This window comes from Procambarus clarkii, chromosome 80, assembly GCF_040958095.1.
Source record: "Procambarus clarkii isolate CNS0578487 chromosome 80, FALCON_Pclarkii_2.0, whole genome shotgun sequence".
NCBI lineage: Eukaryota > Metazoa > Arthropoda > Malacostraca > Decapoda > Cambaridae > Procambarus > Procambarus clarkii.
Window position 1 is genome coordinate 16,788,956 of NC_091229.1, and position 21,848 is coordinate 16,810,803.

Genomic DNA, 21,848 nt, shown 5'->3' on the forward strand with positions numbered 1-21,848 from the left:
ACTTGGCTTATTAGGCAAATCGGGCCTTGAATAGTAGGCTGAGAAGTGAGTTCTGGCTACTAGGTACGACATATATATATATATATATATATATATATATGTCGTACCTAGTAGCCAGAACGCACTTCTCAGCCTACTATGCAAGGCCCGATTTGCCTAATAAGCCAAGTTTTCCTGAATTAATATATTTTCTCTAATTTTTTTCTTATGAAATGATAAAGCTACCCATTTCATTATGTATGAGGTCAATTTTTTTTTATTGGAGTTAAAATTAACGTAGATATATGACCGAACCTAACCAACCCTACCTAACCTAACATAACCTATCTTTATAGGTTAGGTTAGGTTAGGTAGCCGAAAAAGTTAGGTTAGGTTAGGTTAGGTAGGTTAGGTAGTCGAGAAAACATTAATTCATGAAAACTTGGCTTAATAGGCAAATCGGGCCTTGCATAGTAGGCTGAGAAGTGCGTTCTGGCTACTAGGTACGACATATATATATATATATATATATATATATATATATATATATATATATATATATATATATATATATATATATATATATATATATATATATATACATATACATACACATATATATACTTCAAGTGTAATTTAATTAAATGAATAGCTTTATTATTAAATATTTTATGTTATTGTCTATTTTCATCATTGTAACTTCCTAAATTATTCCTTACAAGAATGACAACCGTCCCACTTGAATTTTTATTTTATAAGAGTCTCCGACCACTAAGTTTAGATACGTTTTCTTCTTAAGTTTTGACAGAAAACCATAAAATGGTATTTACTCATGGGATACTGTGTTAATATAACTTAGAAAACGCTAATAATTCGTTTTGTCGCGGACAGGAACTCTGTGTATGTATGTACTTTAAGCGTTTTTATGGAGGTCTTGCAAAGGTCTAACTACTGACCCACCTCAGGATACACCTCCACAACAAGCTGACAAACTCCCAGATTCCTATTTACTACTCGGTGAATAGGAGCATTAGGTGAAACGAAGCGTGCCTAACCATTTCTGTCCCGTTATAGATCCCTGATTGTGAGACGAGAACGAAGTCAACTGTATTTCCCAATGTTAGTTGCTACAGTCTGCTAAATCTCCTTGTTATAAAACTTGCAATGCTTTTGCAAGCATTGACAGCTGAGTGGACAGCGCCTCGGATTCGTGTCCACTGCGGTTCCGGGTTCGATTTCCGATGGAGGCGGAGACAAATGGGCAAAAGTTTCTTTCACCCTTGTGCCCCCTGTTACCTAGCAGTAAATAGGTACCTGGGAGTTAGACCGCTGCTACGGGGCTGCTTCCTGGGGATGTGTAACAAAAAGGAGGCCTGGTCGAGGACCGGGCCGCGGGGACACTAAGCCCTGAAATCATCTCAAGATAACCTCAAGATGCGTCCACAGGCTGGATTCTGTTGGCAATTATTTGTGTTTGCCTTCAGGCTACACTCGTCCAGGCTATGGCCGACCCCAATCCTTTTGTATATAATTTGTGTAAGCTTAGGCAAAGGATAGGTAAGGTTAGGTTAGTTTTCGCGTTCTAGTTCTGCATTACGTTGGCAACCTGTCGTCAAGTTATGTTCATTCCATCCAGCGACCGACCCCAAAGGCGCATTCATCAGTTTTAACATTCTGTTCATTTAAAATAGGAAATAAAATTCATTCCAGAACTAAGTCGACTGACATACCAGGAACGGACGAGAGCCACAGGGCTAACAACACTGCAGGCCAGGCATTACAGGGTGGACCACTTCTTCAAAAGGTTAGACGTAGCATGAACAAAAAACAACGGTATCATCGCTAAATAAGTCACAATGGAGGACAAGAAACGGGATGTGCTTTTTCACCCATTAGTTATGAATCTATGGAATCACCTATCCTGCTGAAGCCATAAATGCCAAAATACTGTTGCAGTTCAAGATCCAGCTTAATCAAATTCTCAGGGCAAAGGGGGGGGGGGGAGGAGGACCTTTGACAGGCCGCCGGCTTCCTGCTCTCATCGAAGCCACTAGAGAGAGATAGATGGTGGCCCTCAGGTAAATGTTGCGCATATTTAGGCTTAGGTCAGGATAGGTGTTTGGTTCTGTTGGCAATTATTCGTATTTGAAGAACATGGGGTGAAGCATTTACAGAGTTGCCATTCGAACAGAGGTCGTTAGCGAGGCATTGTTAATAATAATAATAATAATAATAATAATAATAACAATAATAATAATAATAATAACAATAATAATAATAATAATAATAATAATAATAATAATAATAATAATATTTTATTCAGGAAAAGTACATACATAGATGCAGAGTTACAAACATTCTGTTGGATTTATAAATAGAGGTAGTACATACAATACCTAAAGCCACTAATACGCACAGCGTTTCGGGCAAGGTGTGGGGGAAAAACACTTAGACTAAAACTTAATAGTAATTGGGAGTAAATTATAAATTGTGTTGAAAAAAGGAATAAAAAAAAAAAAGAAAAAGGGGAGGAACTTGGCAAAAATCAGCAATTGTACAAGCTGGTCAACAAATAGCATTGTTTAGAATAGCAAGACATGGGTTGACATTTAGGGGGTAAGGTGGGTTACATGGAGTTAATTAGGTAGTACTTAGTTCTACTCTTTAACTGGTTTAGAGAGGTACAGCCTTTGACATGTTTAGGGAGGTCATTCCACATTCTGGGTTCGAGAAATGTCTGAATGATATCAGTTATGAGTCGCATATAAAATGTTTTTTCATTCATAAACAAGGGATTTAGTGGCTGCATGGAATAAACATTTGGCCTTTCTTGGTGAGCCAGCGTGTTCTCATCAATAAAGGCCAAATATGATTACATGCAGTCGGCAAACCCCTTTATTATGAATGGAAAATGTTTATACCCGACTCACAACTGATGACGTTCGATCATTTCTCGAACAGTGCTTCGTTGACGACCTCTGTTTGAATGGTAGCTCTGTAAACAACCCGTACTCCAAACAAAGACCCAAAAGTGATTCCATGCACCTGCCCAAACCCCTATGTTTATGAATGAAAAACGGTTTGCACACGACTCATAACTGATGACATTCGAACATTTCCGGAACAAGTGCTTCACTGACGAATTTTGTTCGAACCACAACGATATAAATGCTTCACCCACGTTCAACAAATACAAATAATCGCCAACAGAACCTAAACACTTAACCAAAGTAAACTTATGCCGAACTATACACTAAACTGTAATGTATAATACAAATAACTAATATATGAAAACAAACCTATTATTAAAACACAGTATGCTAAATTGATGAATGCGTCTTGGGGAATGGCTACCGCTTTAATGACCCTGGTCTGAGGACAGATTGATATAGACAATTGTCAACAGAACCTTAACACCTAACCTAATTCCCGCCGGCAAAGACTGCTACCAAAACATACTAATATATATATATATATATATATATATATATATATATATATATATATATATATATATATATATATATATATATATATATATATATATATATATATATATATTATTAAATATGACCGAAAAAGTAAGATTAATAATTCTAACACGAATTTTCTCGATCTTTCGTACATTCCTTTTCACTGTTGATGGTAATTCAAAAATCAATTCTCCAAAATTCATTTTTATTTCTAGTCTGACGCGACACTTGAGCGCGTTTCGTAAAACTTATTACATTTTCAAAGACTTTAGTTTACACATTCACAACTGAATAGAACTTACACATCTCCGATTTGTTTATATCTACATTTGAGTGAGGTGGATGGGGTGGGGTGGTATTAATATGTTCTTTATAGGTTAGGTTAGGTTAGGTAGCCGAAAAAGTTAGGTTAGGTTAGGTTAGGTAGGTTAGGTAGTCGAAAAACAATTAATTCATGAAAACTTTGCTTATTAGGCAAATCAGGCCTTGCATAGTAGGCTGAGAAGTGCATTCTGGCTGCTAGGTACGACATATATATATATATATATATATATATATATATATATATATATATATATATATATATATATATATATATATATATATATATATATATAGTGACGATAATCTCTGTCTAGAGAGATTGAGTCTGCTCTTCTCTACTTCAAGTTACGCCAAATACACAAGTATAAGATGCTATATTCAAGATACGTCACCAATGAGCACAAAACGTTTTGAACAGGAGGCAAAACGTATCCAAGATCCCCCTACTCCACACACCCTCCACGCGCCGGCTCGTCATCAAACCACCTAACTACCCTTCACCAGCTTGCCTGCCTGTGATTGGCGACTCGCCAGCCGCGCACCTGCAAACAGCACCTCAGCGCCCTCTACACGAATCGACGTCTGAGCCTGACCAGCAAACATTTCAGAATATTCATTGTGCTCTTACGGATGACACCTCTCTCTGGCATACTCGCTCATTAGCTCGTATGCGAAGGGAGGTTTCAGCCATAGCCGATATTCTCAGCACCATTTTAACATTGTATTTTGTATTTCACATTGTATTTGAATTTTCTTCATTATTTAACTGTAATTTATCTCCCCGAGATTTGTCTTTATTTTCATTTATGTTTAAAGTAAATATATTAAAGTATCATTGTTCATATTTTGTGTTTTACGTGTTCCTCCCTCTAACTTACCACAGGCAACAGGCAGCAGTCTATATTTTGTTTAAAGTGTGACCAGGCTTTGACACCTGCCATTGGAGGACTGCAGTATCATCAACACTCCAATACTTTCCCGTCACATATATATATATATATATATATATATATATATATATATATATATATATATATATATATATATATATATATATATATATATATATATATATATAATATATATGCATCCTATATCCTGTGGTTTATGCAAGTATAGGCTTATATATATATATATATATATATATATATATATATATATATATGTCGTACCTAATAGCCAGAACGCACTTCTCAGCCTACTATTCAAGGCGCGATTTGCCTAATAAGCCAAGTTTTCATGAATTAATGTTTTTTCGTCTACCTAACCAACCTAACCTAACCTAACCTAGCTTTTTTTGGCTACCTAACCTAACCTTACCTATAAATATAGGTTAGGTTAGGTTAGGTAGGGTTGGTTAGGTTCGGTCATATATCTACGTTAATTTTAACTCCAATAAAAAAAAATTGACCTCATACATACAGAAAAGGGTTGCTTTATCATTTCATAAGAAAAAAATTATAGTAAATATATTAATTCAGGAAAACTTGGCTTATTAGGCAAATCGGGCCTTGAATAGTAGGCTGAGAAGTGAGTTCTGGCTACTAGGTACGACATATATATATATATATATATATATATATATATATATATATATATATATATATATATGCATCCTATATCCTCGTGTTTTTACGATCCCATAAGCTTAGGATGAACACTAGATCACCTAACTTTTCTATGCTCATTATCTATAATATCAAAATGTAAATGCGTTGATTTTACTGAAGGATTTTCTGTTTGTATGATCTTTTGCTGTAGAAACTTTTATTTACTTTCTCGGCACCACTCTGTCGGCCACAAAAATGCAGTTGTTTGCTAATGCTTGTTGGTAGTGTGAACCATAAATATTTTATATTATCCTGTTTTGTTTATACATAGTAATTATTCATATCCATTGACCCGTCTCCTAACTTTCAGTTGACGGGTGCATATAATATAAGACATATTGGGCTGAGGTAAGTCTACATTCGAAGATAGCTGTGTATTATTTATATCTCGATTACCTTAATTGTTAGTGTACTCATTTTGCTCACTGTTATGACCTAACAATCTTTCATATGTAACTAAATCTTATTTGGCTTTTTAATTTCCACCTGTCCTTCTCGTGTCATATTACTAAATCCGTATGTTTTGTTACTTACCCTGACAGTTTTTTTGTGATAATCATTTCATCACTAACTCGTATCTTCCACTGATCATAAGTATATTTGGTAAATTTTACCTTATACCTCGAACCTTCGACCGCTGGAGCAAACTTTCCGGCGTATATATAGAATTTCTCTAGCTTGGTTTTTTAACGAGATCATAACTCCTCTGTGTTGTGCCGCATTATCATGAGTTGATTTAAAATATGTTGTATACAGGGACGTCATTTCTCTGTATTCTGGTTTCTTAACGAAAGTTATATATTTGCATCTATGCATATGAAACTAAGGAGAATTTGATGTGTGCCTCGGAAAAGAGGTTTTGATAGAAAATATCTTTCAGTTCTTACCCTTATAAAATATAAATGCGATTCAGTCTATATTATAGACCTATTGACTTGTGTATAGATCTGTCATATGTAACGTTCAATACCAGCAATAGTTTCACTGAAATAAGACCTAATATGATTATTCCTATTACACAAAATTTTATATAACTTTGTAAATAAAGATATTAATAAATATTTATCCAGTTCCAGAAAGGTTCCTCTCCTATTTAATGCTTTGTATATGGCTTTGTTTCCAGATCCCAGCGTCAATATTTTACACTTGCATGAGTTAAATTATATTAGATATTTATTGGCCAATTCTTTCAGTATGTCCAAGGCATCAAGCAGTTTCTTGCAGTCTTTTAAAGAATATCGTGATGACTTTTGGGACTTCAACAAATATTGAGAGAAATGTGTCCATCAAATCTAGGTCATTTGTAGTAATCAGGAATCAGAAAGATCCAATTGAGACCCTTTGGGACTGTGTTTGGAACATATCATCACGCTGAATTCTCTTTGGTTACTGTAACTCGCTTCTGATGTTGTGGTATGGATGGATAATGCTTGAGAATGAGTTTGTTTCAGCACCAGTTTAAACTCCAGTGCAATATGGATGAGTTGGGAATGGCTTGTGCACCGACGAACATGGCTTTATGACATGATGGTCACAGCTGCAGCATTAGTGAACATAACGAGAGAATGATTTGCATTTAGATGGCGCTCTGTGTTAAACTCCTCTCAGGAAAATATGGTACATATTATTCTTGAGTCAGGTGTAGGCATGTGTGACGGAGTTTTACTCTATTTCGCATATAAAAGACTCATAGCTTTCATATTGTATATACTTTGAAGGATGGTGATTTGATTTTGTAAATTTATGAAGAAGTTTAAGATGACTTTTGACAGCAATTATGATATTTGTTTGTTTGGGAAGAGTCTTCAAGCGTTTCCTCTAGGATAAAAATGGCAGAGAGATCCCTGAGGAGGAGGAGAGCCTTGCTGCCCAAGGAGGACGGGGCTTCGGTGCGTTGTGGGAGTAGCGTCAGCCATCAACTGATTGATCATGAGTTGGGGCTTGGCGAAGTTGACCAACGGCGTTTCGCCCCGGGAGTGACGTGGGATGACATCAGGAACCCATGCATGCTTGGTGTGAGAGAGAAATAGCTGCCCCGTAATCTAATCCGAGTAGAGGTGTACGCGTGGGCTCAGGGAAGTGTAAATGCTTTCAGATGGCATAATTCAGTCAGCTGACGACGAGGAAGACCTGTTATCTCCTACAGGAGTATCTTGGGTCAGTGCTTTGCTAGTGTGAGGACGACACCAATGGCCAGAATCCGAGAGTGACCTGAGGACGTCGTGAGGGCGAAGCTGGGAGGATTGTGTGGCATTCCATCGAGTTGTGAGCGTCTGAAGCTGTCTGAGGAAAAATCGGGAGCAGTCCTGGTGTGCTGAGAATCAACGTTTGTTTTCCCGGCGACGAAGCTGTGTTAAAGGCAGCAGGCCAGAGTGTGAGCGTGTAGACTAGGAGGAGCCAGCCTACAGTAACCTCAACGTGTATGCCAAAAAGGAACTGCAGGTGGAAGAGTATGCCGGCGAGGATGAACAAGCCTACAGACCGGCTATGTACCTAGAAGGAACCTGTCATTGTGGAGGGGAATCTTCGACTTACTTAACTGATGATATGGTAGATAATTTTGCTAAACCATTTTCCCATCTTGATAGCTAAGGTTGAACATTAAGAATGTAATAACTTTAAGTTACATGAGAGTAAATTTTTGGAATATTTGCAGTAACATATAAGGAATGGGAATTATCAGTGATTATATGTTGGAGTGACCTAGGCAGTGATCTAGACTCGGTGAACTGTTGAGGAGGCTTTATTATGATACGTATGAATGTAAAGTAATACCAGTGGCGAGTTGCCAGAAGTATTATTGTCAGGAGTGTTGCCATTTCTTCGGATTTGTTTGTGATTATCACCCGTGTTCAATGTAGACAATATATAGTAAACCTACACATTTTTACTAGCGTGTTTGCTTCCCCCCCCCCTCCATACTCTCTATGGTTATAGTGAGTGAATTGCTGTGCACTACTCTCTTTCAGAAGGTACTATACTCAGGGGAATTACGGTTTCACCACTAAACTAGAGTTTTACTGGGTCTCCTGTATTTCTGCTTGTCTACAAGTAAAAAAAAAGAATGTTTCAGACACTATGGGCTTATCATAGCCCGTGGTACTTGGACCTTTTTGATCCGGGTAGCGAATCTTAAACAACAAGCAACAACAAGAATGTTTTTTTCGATAAAATACAGATATGGCATAAATAAAAGTTTAGAATGACTTTCTTGTTATATATATTTTTCATTTTAAAATATTCAGTAATGAAAGGAAAAGAGAACGGTCAGCTGCCAATAGTTGATATTCAACCATAATATCCGTAGCCACCATATCCACCATAACCTCTCCTGAAGCCTCCAAAGCCTCCGCCAAAGCCCCCTAGGAAACCAGGCTCAGCTTCAGCAACAGGTTCGGCGCTCCTCTTTTTACGACCATAGAGTCCATAGCCTCCGTAGCCTCCATAACCTCTCCTGAAGCCTCCAAAGCCTCCGCCAATGCCGCCTAGGAAACCAGGCTCAGCTTCAGCTTCAGCTACAGGCTCGGCGCTCCTCTTTTTACGACCATAGAGTCCATAGCCTCCGTAGCCTCCATAACCTCTCCTGAAGCCTCCAAAGCCTCCGCCAAAGCCGCCTAGGAAACCGGGCTCAGCTTCAGGTTCAGCAACAGCCTCGGCGCTCCTCTTTTTACGACCATAGAGTCCGTAGCCTCCGTAGCCTCCATAACCTCTTCTGAAGCCTCCAAATCCTCCGCCAAAGCCGCCTAGGTAACCGGGCTCAGGATCTGGGGAAGGATCAGCACTTGTGTTAACCAAGCAGAAGGCCGCCAGGGTGGCAACAATGACCTGTTAAAGAAACACTAATATTACGATCACGAGGTTATGCTTAAATGTTATTGAAGAAACATAAACCTACAAAACAATATAAATAAATATATTATTAACATATATATATATATATATATATATATATATATATATATATATATATATATATATATATATATATATATATATATATATATATATATATATATATATATATATATATATATATATATATGTTTGTGTGTGTGTGTGTACAAGTTGTTGGGAAACAACTGTGTTGGCTGGGTTCGAGTCCCTGGTAGGTGTGTCTAATGTTGATTAATTACACTTTCACGTAATTTTTGCACTTTGAGATTTACCACTATTAACCACAATGCACTGCAATAGCTTATTCTGTGCTATTGAAACAAATCTCTTAAAAAGTTAGATATCACTGACCAAGATCTTCATAGTTGTGAAGTATCAGCTGACTGTGGCCCGGTGGAGGGAGCGCGTCCTTTTATACCAGCAGGCAGGGGCGGGGCTCTCTCCTGTGGACTTGTGGGCCTCGATTTTCAAGGACAGTTTTTATTCTCTCAGTGCGTAAACTCTAACTCCTTTTTGCTCCTCGTGTTTTTACCATCCCATAAGCCTTGGTTGAACACTAGATCACCTAACCTTTCTATGCTCATTATCTATAATATCAAAATGTAAATGTGTTGATTTTAATGAAGGATTTTCTGTTTATATGTTCTTTCTCTTTAGAAACTTTTATTTACTCTCTCGGCACCACTATGTCCGTCACCAAAATGAAGTTGTTTGCTAATGCTTGTCAGTAGTGTGAACCATAAATATCTTCGATTATCCTGTTTGGTTTGTACATAGTAATCATCAAGCTCCGTGGACCCGTCTCCTATCTTTCAGTTGACGGGTGCATATAATATAGAACATATTGGGCTGAGGTAAGTCTACATTCGAAGATAGCTGTGTATTAATTTTATCTCAATTACCTTATTGCTTAGTGTATTCATTTTGCCCCCTACCATGACCTAAAAACAATCTTTCAAATATAACCATGTCTTATTTGACGTTTTAATTTCCACCTGTGTCTTTCTCTTGTCATATTGCTAAATCCGTATGTTTTGTTACTTACTGTGACAATTTTTTTGTGATAATTATTTCATCACTAACTCATATCTTCCATTGATCTTAGGTTTATTTGGTATATTTTATCTTATAACTCGAAATTTCGAGCGCTGGAGCAAACTTTCCGGCGTATATATAGAATTTCTCCAGCTTGGGTTTTTAACGAGATCATAACTCCTCTGTGTTGTGCCGCATTTTCATGAGTTGATTTATTATATGTTGTATGCAGGGACGTCATATCTCTGTATTCAGGTTTCTAAACGAAAATTTTATATTAGCATCTATGCATATGAAACTAAGGAGAATTTGATGTGTGCCTCGGAAGAGAGGTTTTGATAGAAAATATCTTTTAGTTCTTACCTTTAAACAATATAAATGCAATTCAGTCATAGTATAGACCTATTCACTTGTGTATACATCTATGTCATATGTCGCGTTCAATACCAGCAATAGTTTCACTGAAATAAGACCTAATATGACTTTTCCCATTACACAAAATTGTACATAACTTTGTAAATAAAGATATTAATAAATATTTATCCAGTTCCAGAAAGTTTCCTCTCCTATTTGATACTTTGAACATGCCATTGTTTCCAGATCCCAGCATCATTACTCAACACTTGCATGAGTTAAATTATATTAGTCATTTATTGGCCAATTCTTTAGTATGTCCAAGGCATCAAGCAGTGTCTTGCAGTCTTCTAAGGAATATCTTGAAAACGTTTGGGACTTCAACAAATATTGAGAGAAATGTGTCCATCTAATCTAGGTCATTTGTATTAATCAGGAATCAGAAAGATCCAATAGTGACCTTTTGGGACTGTGTTTGGAACATATCGTCACTCTGAAGTCTCTTTGGTCACTGTAACTAGATTCTGATGTTGTGGTATGGATGGATAATGCTTGAGAAGGAGTTTGTTTCAGCACCAGTTTAAACTACAATGCAATATAGATGAGTTGGGAACGGCTTGTGCACCGACGAACATAGCTTTATGACATGATGGTCACAGCTGCAGCATTAGTGAACATAACGAGAGTATAGTTGCATTTAGATGGTGCTCTGTGTTAAACTCCTCTCAGGAAAATATGGTACATATTATTCTTGAGTCAGGTTTACGCATGTGTGAGAGAGTTTTACTCTATTTCGCATATTAAAGACTCATAGCTTTCATATTTTATATACTTGGAGGGATTACGATTTGATTTTGTAAATTTATGATGAAGTTTAAGATGACTTTTGACAGCAATTATGATATTTATTTGTTTGGAAAGAGTCTTCACGCGTTTCCTTCAGGATAAAAATGACAGAGATCCCTGAGGAGGAGGAGAGCTTTGCAGCCCAAGGGAAACGGGGTTTAGGTGCGTTGTGGGAGTAGCGTCAGCTGTCTACTGATTGATCATGAGTTGGGGCTTGGCGAAGTTGACCAACGACGTTTCGCCCCGGGAGTGACGTGGGATTACGTCAGGAACCCCTGCATGCTTGGTGCAAGAGAGAAATAGCTGCCCTGTAATCTGATCCGAGTAGAGGTATACGCGTGGGCTCAGTGTAAATGCTTCCAGATGTCATAATTCGGCCAGCTGACGACGAGGAAGACCTGTTATCTCCTAAAGGAGTATCTTGGGTCAGTGCTTTGCTAGTGTGAGGACGACACCATTGGCCATACTCCGAGAGTGACCTGAGGACGTCGTGAGGGGGAAGCTGGGAGGATTGTGTGGCATTCCTTCGAGTTGTGAGCGTCTGAAGCTGTCTGAGGCCAAATCGGGAGCAGTCCTGGTGTGCTGAGAATCAACGTTTGGTTTCCCGGCGACGAAGCTGTGTTAAAGGCAGCAGGCCAGAGTGTGAGCGTGTAGACTAGGAGGAGCCAGCCTACAGTAACCTCAACGTGTATGCCAAAAAGGAACTGCAGGTGGAAGAGTATGCCGGCGAGGATGAACAAGCCTACAGACCGGCTATGTACCTAGAAGGAACCTGTCATTGTGGAGGGGAATCTTCGACTTACTTAACTGATGATATGGTAGATAATTTTGCTAAACCATTTTCCCATCTTGATAGCTAAGGTTAAACATTAAGGATATAAAAACTTTCAGTTACATGTGAGTAAATGTTTGGAATATTTGCAGTAACATATAAGGAATGGGAATTATCAGTGATTATATGTTGGAGTGACCTAGACAGTGATCTAGACTCGGTGAACTAGTTGAGGAGGCTTTATTATGATACGTATGAATGTAAAGTAATACCAGTGGCGAGTTGCCAGAAGTAATATTGTCAGGAGTGTTGCCATTTCTTCGGATTTGTTTGAGAGTATCACCCGTGTTCAATGTAGACAATATATAGTAAACCTGCATCATTTTTACTTAGCGTGTATGCTTCCGCCCCCCCCCCCCTCCATACTCTCTATGGATTATAGTGAGTGAATTGCTGTGCACTACTCTCTTTCAGAAGGTACTATACTCGGGGGAATTACGGTTTCACCACTGAACTAGAGTGTTACTGGGTCTCCTGTATTTCTGCTTGTCTACAAGTAAAATAAAGAAGTGTTTCAGACACTATGGGCTCATCATAGCCCGTGGTACTTGGAACCTTTTTGCTCCGGGTAGCGAATCTTAAACAACAAGCAACAACAAGAAATGTTTTTTTTCGATATAAATACAGAAATGGCATAAATAAAAGTTTAGAATGACTTTCTTGTTATATATATTTTTCATTTTAAAATATTCAGTAATGAAAGGAAAAGAGAACGGTCAGCTGCCAATAGTTGATATTCAACCATAATATCCGTAGCCACCATATCCACCATAACCTCTCCTGAAGCCTCCAAAGCCTCCGCCAAAGCCCCCTAGGAAACCAGGCTCAGCTTCAGCAACAGGTTCGGCGCTCCTCTTTTTACGACCATAGAGTCCATAGCCTCCGTAGCCTCCATAACCTCTCCTGAAGCCTCCAAAGCCTCCGCCAAAGCCGCCTAGGAAACCAGGCTCAGCTTCAGCTTCAGCTACAGGCTCGGCGCTCCTCTTTTTACGACCATAGAGTCCATAGCCTCCGTAGCCTCCATAACCTCTCCTGAAGCCTCCAAAGCCTCCGCCAAAGCCGCCTAGGAAACCGGGCTCAGCTTCAGGTTCAGCAACAGCCTCGGCGCTCCTCTTTTTACGACCATAGAGTCCGTAGCCTCCGTAGCCTCCATAACCTCTCCTGAAGCCTCCAAATCCTCCGCCAAAGCCGCCTAGGTAACCGGGCTCAGGATCTGGGGCAGGATCAGCACTTGTGTTAACCAAGCAGAAGGCCGCCAGGGTGGCAACAATGACCTGTTAAAGAAACACTAATATTAAGATCACGAGGTTATGCTTAAATGTTATTGAAGAAACATAAACCTACAAAACAATATACATAAATATATTATTAACATATATATATATATATATATATATATATATATATATATATATATATATATATATATATATATATATATATATATATATATATATATATATATGTTTGTGTGTGTGTGTGTGTGTACAAGTTGTAGGGAAACAAATGTGTTGGCTGGGTTCGAGTCCCTGGTAGGTGTGTCTAATGTTGATTAATTACACTTTCACATAATTTTTGCACTTTGAGATTTAACACTATTAACCACAATGTACTGCAATAGCTTATTCTGTGCTATTGAAACAAATCTCTTAAAAAGTTAGATATCACTGACCAAGATCTTCATAGTTGTGAAGTATCAGCTGACTGTGGCCCGGTGGAAGGAGCGCGTCCTTTTATACCAGCAGGCAGGGGCGGGGCTCTCTCCTGTGGACTTGTGGGCCTCGATTTTCAAGGACAGTTTTTATTCTCTCAGTGCGTAAACTCTAACTCCTTTTTGCTCCTCGTGTTTTACCATCCCATAAGCCTTGGTTGAACACTAGATCACCTAACCATTCTATGCTCATTATCTATAATATCAAAATGTAAATGTGTTGATTTTAATGAAGGATTTTATGTTTATATGTTCTTTCTCTTTAGAAACTTTTATTTACTCTCTCGGCACCACTATGTCCGTCACCAAAATGAAGTTGTTTGCTAATGCTTGTCAGTAGTGTGAACCATAAATATCTTCGATTATCCTGTTTGGTTTGTACATAGTAATCATCAAGCTCCGTGGACCCGTCTCCTATCTTTCAGTTGACGGGTGCATATAATATAGAACATATTGGGCTGAGGTAAGTCTACATTCGAAGATAGCTGTGTATTAATTTTATCTCAATTACCTTATTGCTTAGGGTATTCATTTTGCCCCCTACCATGACCTAAAAACAATCTTTCAAATATAACCATGTCTTATTTGACATTTTAATTTCCACCTGTGTCTTTCTCTTGTCATATTGCTAAATCCGTATGTTTTGTTACTTACTGTGACAATTTTTTTGTGATAATTATTTCATCACTAACTCATATCTTCCATTGATCTTAGGTTTATTTGGTATATTTTATCTTATAACTCGAACCTTCGAGCGCTGGAGCAAACTTTCCGGCGTATATATAGAATTTCTCCAGCTTGGGTTTTTAACGAGATCATAACTCCTCTGTGTTGTGCCGCATTTTCATGAGTTGGTTTATTATATGTTGTATGCAGGGACGTCATATCTCTGTATTCAGGTTTCTAAACGAAAATTTTATATTCGCATCTATGCATATGAAACTAAGGAGAATTTTATGTGTGCCTCGGAAGAGAGGTTTTGATAGAAAATATCTTTTAGTTCCTACCTTTAAACAATATAAATGCAATTCAGTCATAGTATAGACCTATTCACTTGTTTATACATCTATGTCATTTGTCGCGTTCAATACCAGCAATAGTTTCACTGAAATAAGACCTAATATGACTATTCCCATTACACAAAATTGTACATAACTTTGTAAATAAAGATATTAATAAATATTTATCCAGTTCCAGAAAGTTTCCTCTCCTATTTGATACCTTGAACATGCCATTGTTTCCAGATCCCAGCATCATTACTCAACACTTGCATGAGTTAAATTATATTAGTCATTTATTGGCCAATTCTTTTAGTATGTCCAAGGCATCAAGCAGTGTCTTGCAGTCTTCTAAGGAATATCTTGAAAACTTTTGGGACTTCAACAAATATTGAGAGAAATGTGTCCATCTAATCTAGGTCATTTGTATTAATCAGGAATCAGAAAGATCCAATAGTGACCCTTTGGGACTGTGTTTGGAACATATCGTCACTCTGAAGTCTCTTTGGTCACTGTAACTAGATTCTGATGTTGTGGTATGGATGGATAATGCTTGAGAAGGAGTTTGTTTCAGCACCAGTTTAAACTACAATGCAATATAGATGAGTTGGGAACGGCTTGTGCACCGACGAACATGGCTTTATGACATGATGGTCACAGCTGCAGCATTAGTGAACATAACGAGAGTATAGTTGCATTTAGATGGTGCTCTGTGTTAAACTCCTCTCAGGAAAATATGGTACATATTATTCTTGAGTCAGGTTTACGCATGTGTGAGAGAGTTTTACTCTATTTCGCATATAAAAGACTCATAGCTTTCATATTATATATACTTGGAGAGATTACGATTTGATTTTGTAAATTTATGAAGAAGTTTAAGATGACTTTTGACAGCAATTATGATATTTATTTGTTTGGAAAGAGTCTTCACGCGTTTCCTCCAGGATAAAAATGACAGAGAGATCCCTGTGGAAGAGGAGAGCTTTGCAGACCAAGGGGGACGGAGCTTGACGCGTTGTGGGAGTAGCGTCAGCCGTCTACTGATTGATCATGAGTTGGGGCTTGGCGAAGTTGACCAACGACGTTTCGCCCCGGGAGTGACGTGGGATTACGTCAGGAACCCCTGCATGCTTGGTGCAAGAGAGAAATAGCTGCCCTGTAATCTGATCCGAGTAGAGGTATACGCGTGGGCTCAGGGAAGTGTAAATGCTTCCAGATGGCATAATTCGGCCAGCTGACGACGAGGAAGACCTGTTATATCCTAAAGGAGTATCTTGAGTCAGTGCTTTGCTAGTGTGAGGACGACACCAGGGGCCAGACTCCGAGAGTGACCTGAGGACGTCGTGAGGGCGAAGCTGGGAGGATTGTGTGGCATTCCTTCGAGTTGTGAGCGTCTGAAGCTGTCTGAGGCCAAATCGGGAGCAGTCCTGGTGTGCTGAGAATCAACGTTTGTTTTCCCGGCGACGAAGCTGTGTTAAAGGCAGCAGGCCAAAGTGTGAGCGTGTAGACTAGGAGGAGCCAGCCTACAGTAACCTCAACGTGTATGCCAAAAAGGAACTGCAGGTGGAAGAGTATGCCGGCGAGGTTGAACAAGCCTACAGACCGGCTATGTACCTAGAAGGAACCTGTCATTGTGGAGGGGAATCTTCGACTTACTTAACTGATGATATGGTAGATAATTTTGCTAAACCATTTTCCCATCTTGATAGCTAAGGTTGAACATTAAGGATGTAATAACTTTCAGTTACATGTGAGTAAATTTTTGGAATATTTGCAGTAACATATAAGGAATGGGAATTATCAGTGATTATATGTTGGAGTGACCTAGACAGTGATCTAGACTCGGTGAACTATTGAGGAGGCTTTATTATGATACGTATGAATGTAAAGTAATACCAGTGGCGAGTTGCCAGAAGTAATATTGTCAGGAGTGTTGCCATTTCTTGGGATTTGTTTGAGAGTATCACCCGTGTTCAATGTAGACAATATATAGTAAACCTGCATATTTTTACTTGCGTGTTTGCTTCCGCCCCCCCCCCCCTCCATACTCTCTATGGTTATAGTGAGTGAATTGCTGTGCACTACTCTCTTTCAGAAGGTACTATACTTGGGCGGAATTACGGTTTCACCACTGAACTAGAGTTTTACTGGGTCTCTTGTATTTCTGCTTGTCTACAAGTAAAATAAAGAGTGTTTCAGACACTATGGGCTCATCATAGCCCGTGGTACTTGGACCTTTTTGCTCCGGGTAGCAAATCTTAAACAACAAACAACAACAAGAAAGTTTTTTTCGATAAAATACAGAAATGGCATAAATAAAAGTTTAGAATGACTTTCTTGTTATATATATTTTTCATTTTAAAATATTCAGTAATGAAAGGAAAAGAGAACGGTCAGCTGCCAATAGTTGATATTCAACCATAATATCCGTAGCCACCATATCCACCATAACCTCTCCTGAAGCCTCCAAAGCCTCCGCCAAAGCCCCCTAGGAAACCAGGCTCAGCTTCAGCAACAGGTTCGGCGCTCCTCTTTTTACGACCATAGAGTCCATAGCCTCCGTAGCCTCCATAACCTCTCCTGAAGCCTCCAAAGCCTCCGCCAAAGCCGCCTAGGAAACCAGGCTCAGCTTCAGCTTCAGCTACAGGCTCGGCGCTCCTCTTTTTACGACCATAGAGTCCATAGCCTCCGTAGCCTCCATAACCTCTCCTGAAGCCTCCAAAGCCTCCGCCAAAGCCGCCTAGGAAACCGGGCTCAGCTTCAGGTTCAGCAACAGCCTCGGCGCTCCTCTTTTTACGACCATAGAGTCCGTAGCCTCCGTAGCCTCCATAACCTCTCCTGAAGCCTCCAAATCCTCCGCCAAAGCCGCCTAGGTAACCGGGCTCAGGATCTGGGGCAGGATCAGCACTTGTGTTAACCAAGCAGAATGCCGCCAGGGTGGCAACAATGACCTGTTAAAGAAACACTAATATTAAGATCACGAGGTTATGCTTAAATGTTATTGAAGAAACATAAACCTACAAAACAATATACATAAACATATATATATATATATATATATATATATATATATATATATATATATATATATATATATATATATATATATATATATATATATATATATATATATATATATATATATATATATATATATATATATATATATATATATATATACATATGTTTGTGTGTGTGTGTGTGTGTACAAGTTGTTGGGAAACAAATGTGTTGGCTGGGTTCGAGTCCCTGGTAGGTGTGTCTAATGTTGATTAATTACACTTTCACATAATTTTTGCACTTTGAGATTTAACACTATTAACCACAATGTACTGCAATAGCTTATTCTGTGCTATTAAAACAAATCTCTTAAAAAGTTAGATATCACTGACCAAGATCTTCATAGTTGTGAAGTATCAGCTGACTGTGGCCCGGTGGAAGGAGCGCGTCCTTTTATACCAGCAGGCAGGGGCGGGGCTCTCTCCTGTGGACTTGTGGGCCTCGATTTTCAAGGACAGTTTTTATTCTCTCAGTGCGTAAACTCTAACTCCTTTTTGCTCCTCGTGTTTTACCATCCCATAAGCCTTGGTTGAACACTAGATCACCTAACCATTCTATGCTCATTATCTATAATATCAAAATGTAAATGTGTTGATTTTAATGAAGGATTTTATGTTTATATGTTCTTTCTCTTTAGAAACTTTTATTTACTCTCTCGGCACCACTATGTCCGTCACCAAAATGAAGTTGTTTGCTAATGCTTGTCAGTAGTGTGAACCATAAATATCTTCGATTATCCTGTTTGGTTTGTACATAGTAATCATCAAGCTCCGTGGACCCGTCTCCTATCTTTCAGTTGACGGGTGCATATAATATAGAACATATTGGGCTGAGGTAAGTCTACATTCGAAGATAGCTGTGTATTAATTTTATCTCAATTACCTTATTGCTTAGGGTATTCATTTTGCCCCCTACCATGACCTAAAAACAATCTTTCAAATATAACCATGTCTTATTTGACATTTTAATTTCCACCTGTGTCTTTCTCTTGTCATATTGCTAAATCCGTATGTTTTGTTACTTACTGTGACAATTTTTTTGTGATAATTATTTCATCACTAACTCATATCTTCCATTGATCTTAGGTTTATTTGGTATATTTTATCTTATAACTCGAACCTTCGAGCGCTGGAGCAAACTTTCCGGCGTATATATAGAATTTCTCCAGCTTGGGTTATTAACGAGATCATAACTCCTCTGTGTTGTGCCGCATTTTCATGAGTTGATTTATTATATGTTGTATGCAGGGACATCATATCTCTGTATTCAGGTTTCTAAACGAAAATTTTATATTCGCATCTATGCATATGAAACTAAGGAGAATTTGATGTGTGCCTCGGAAGAGAGGTTTTGATAGAAAATATCTTTTAGTTCTTACCTTTAAACAATATAAATGCAATTCAGTCATAGTATAGACCTATTCACTTGTGTATACATCTATGTCATATGTCGCGTTCAATACCAGCAATAGTTTCACTGAAATAAGACCTAATATGACTTTTCCCATTACACAAAATTGTACATAACTTTGTAAATAAAGATATTAATAAATATTTATCCAGTTCCAGAAAGTTTCCTCTCCTATTTGATACTTTGAACATGCCATTGTTTCCAGATCCCAGCATCATTACTCAACACTTGCATGAGTTAAATTATATTAGTCATTTATTGGCCAATTCTTTTAGTATGTCCAAGGCATCAAGCAGTGTCTTGCAGTCTTCTAAGGAATATCTTGAAAACGTTTGGGACTTCAACAAATATTGAAAGAAATGTGTCCATCTAATCTAGGTCATTTGTATTAATCAGGAATCAGAAAGATCCAATAGTGACCTTTTGGGACTGTGTTTGGAACATATCGTCACTCTGAAGTCTCTTTGGTCACTGTAACTAGATTCTGATGTTGTGGTATGGATGGATAATGCTTGAGAAGGAGTTTGTTTCAGCACCAGTTTAAACTACAATGCAATATAGATGAGTTGGGAACGGCTTGTGCACCGACGAACATGGCTTAATGACATGATGGTCACAGCTGCAGCATTAGTGAACATAACGAGAGTATAGTTGCATTTAGATGGTGCTCTGTGTTAAACTCCTCTCAGGAAAATATGGTACATATTATTCTTGAGTCAGGTTTACGCATGTGTGAGAGAGTTTTACTCTATTTCGCATATAAAAGACTCATAGCTTTGATATTTTATATACTTGGAGGGATTACGATTTGATTTTGTAAATTTATGATGAAGTTTAAGATGACTTTTGACAGCAATTATGATATTTATTTGTTTGGAAAGAGTCTTCACGCGTTTCCTTCAGGATAAAAATGACAGAGAGATCCCTGAGGAGGAGGAGAGCTTTGCAGCCCAAGGGAAACGGGGCTTAGGTGCGTTGTGGGAGTAGCGTCAGCCGTCTACTGATTGATCATGAGTTGGGGCTTGGCGAAGTTGACCAACGACGTTTCGCCCCGGGAGTGACGTGGGATTACGTCAGGAACCCCTGCATGCTTGGTGCAAGAGAGAAATAGCTGCCCTGTAATCTGATCCGAGTAGAGGTATACGCGTGGGCTCAGTGTAAATGCTTCCAGATGTCACAATTCGGCCAGCTGACGACGAGGAAGACCTGTTATCTCCTAAAGGAGTATCTTGGGTCAGTGCTTTGCTAGTGTGAGGACGACACCATTGGCCAGACTCCGAGAGTGACCTGAGGACGTCGTGAGGGCGAAGCTGGGAGGATTGTGTGGCATTCCATCGAGTTGTGAGCGTCTGAAGCTGTCTGAGGAAAAATCGGGAGCAGTCCTGGTGTGCTGAGAATCAACGTTTGTTTTCCCGGCGACGAAGCTGTGTTAAAGGCAGCAGGCCAGAGTGTGAGCGTGTAGACTAGGAGGAGCCAGCCTACAGTAACCTCAACGTGTATGCCAAAAAGGAACTGCAGGTGGAAGAGTATGCCGGCGAGGATGAACAAGCCTACAGACCGGCTATGTACCTAGAAGGAACCTGTCATTGTGGAGGGGAATCTTCGACTTACTTAACTGATGATATGGTAGATAATTTTGCTAAACCATTTTCCCATCTTGATAGCTAAGGTTGAACATTAAGGATGTAATAACTTTCTGTTACATGTGAGTAAATTTTTGGAATATTTGCAGTAACATATAAGGAATGGGAATTATCAGTGATTATATGTTGGAGTGACCTAGGCAGTGATCTAGACTCGGTGAACTGTTGAGGAGGCTTTATTATGATACGTATGAATGTAAAGTAATACCAGTGGCGAGTTGCCAGAAGTAATATTGTCAGGAGTGTTGCCATTTCTTCGGATTTGTTTGAGAGTATCACCCGTGTTCAATGTAGACAATATATAGTAAACCTGCTCATTTTTACTAACGTGTTTGCTTCCCCCCCCCCTCTATTCTCTCTATGATTATAGTGAGTGTGTTGCTGTGTACTACTCCCTTTCAGAAGGTACTATACTCGGGGGAATTACGATTCCACCAATGAACAAGAGTGTTACTGGGTCTCCTGTATTTCTGCTTGTCTACAAGTAAAATAAAGAATGTTTCAGACACTACGGGCTCATCATAGCCCGTGCTACTTGGAAAATTTTGTTCCAGGTAGCGAATCTTAAACAACAACAGGAATGTTTTTTTTATATATAATATAGAAATGACATAAATAAAAGTTTAGAATAGCTTTCTTGTTATATATATTTTTCATTTTAAAATATTCAGTAATGAAA

General features: G+C 38.6%; 3 protein-coding genes and 1 pseudogene across 3 annotated transcripts; all 4 read right to left on the bottom strand.

Annotated features, from left to right (window-relative positions):
- Nucleotides 1-8,589: 8,589 nt before the first annotated feature.
- On the bottom strand, nucleotides 8,590-9,672 carry LOC123746190 (shematrin-like protein 2). Its single transcript, XM_045727513.2, has 2 exons — nucleotides 9,632-9,672; nucleotides 8,590-9,211 (listed from the first exon to the last, which is right to left on the bottom strand). The coding sequence occupies exons 1-2, from the start codon at nucleotides 9,641-9,643 to the stop codon at nucleotides 8,675-8,677; spliced, it is 549 nt and encodes a 182-aa protein (XP_045583469.2). The 5' UTR covers nucleotides 9,644-9,672; the 3' UTR covers nucleotides 8,590-8,674.
- A 3,327-nt stretch (nucleotides 9,673-12,999) lies between these two features.
- LOC123746189 (ATP-dependent RNA helicase A-like) lies at nucleotides 13,000-14,062 on the bottom strand. Its single transcript, XM_045727511.2, has 2 exons — nucleotides 14,020-14,062; nucleotides 13,000-13,621 (listed from the first exon to the last, which is right to left on the bottom strand). Exons 1-2 carry the CDS (start codon nucleotides 14,029-14,031, stop codon nucleotides 13,085-13,087), a joined length of 549 nt encoding a protein of 182 aa, XP_045583467.2. The 5' UTR covers nucleotides 14,032-14,062; the 3' UTR covers nucleotides 13,000-13,084.
- Nucleotides 14,063-17,385: 3,323 nt separating this feature from the next.
- On the bottom strand, nucleotides 17,386-18,489 carry LOC123746188 (ATP-dependent RNA helicase A). Its single transcript, XM_045727510.2, has 2 exons — nucleotides 18,449-18,489; nucleotides 17,386-18,007 (listed from the first exon to the last, which is right to left on the bottom strand). The coding sequence occupies exons 1-2, from the start codon at nucleotides 18,458-18,460 to the stop codon at nucleotides 17,471-17,473; spliced, it is 549 nt and encodes a 182-aa protein (XP_045583466.2). The 5' UTR covers nucleotides 18,461-18,489; the 3' UTR covers nucleotides 17,386-17,470.
- A 3,309-nt stretch (nucleotides 18,490-21,798) lies between these two features.
- Nucleotides 21,799-21,848, bottom strand: part of LOC138357888 (shematrin-like protein 2) — a 3,395-nt pseudogene continuing 3,345 nt past the window's right edge.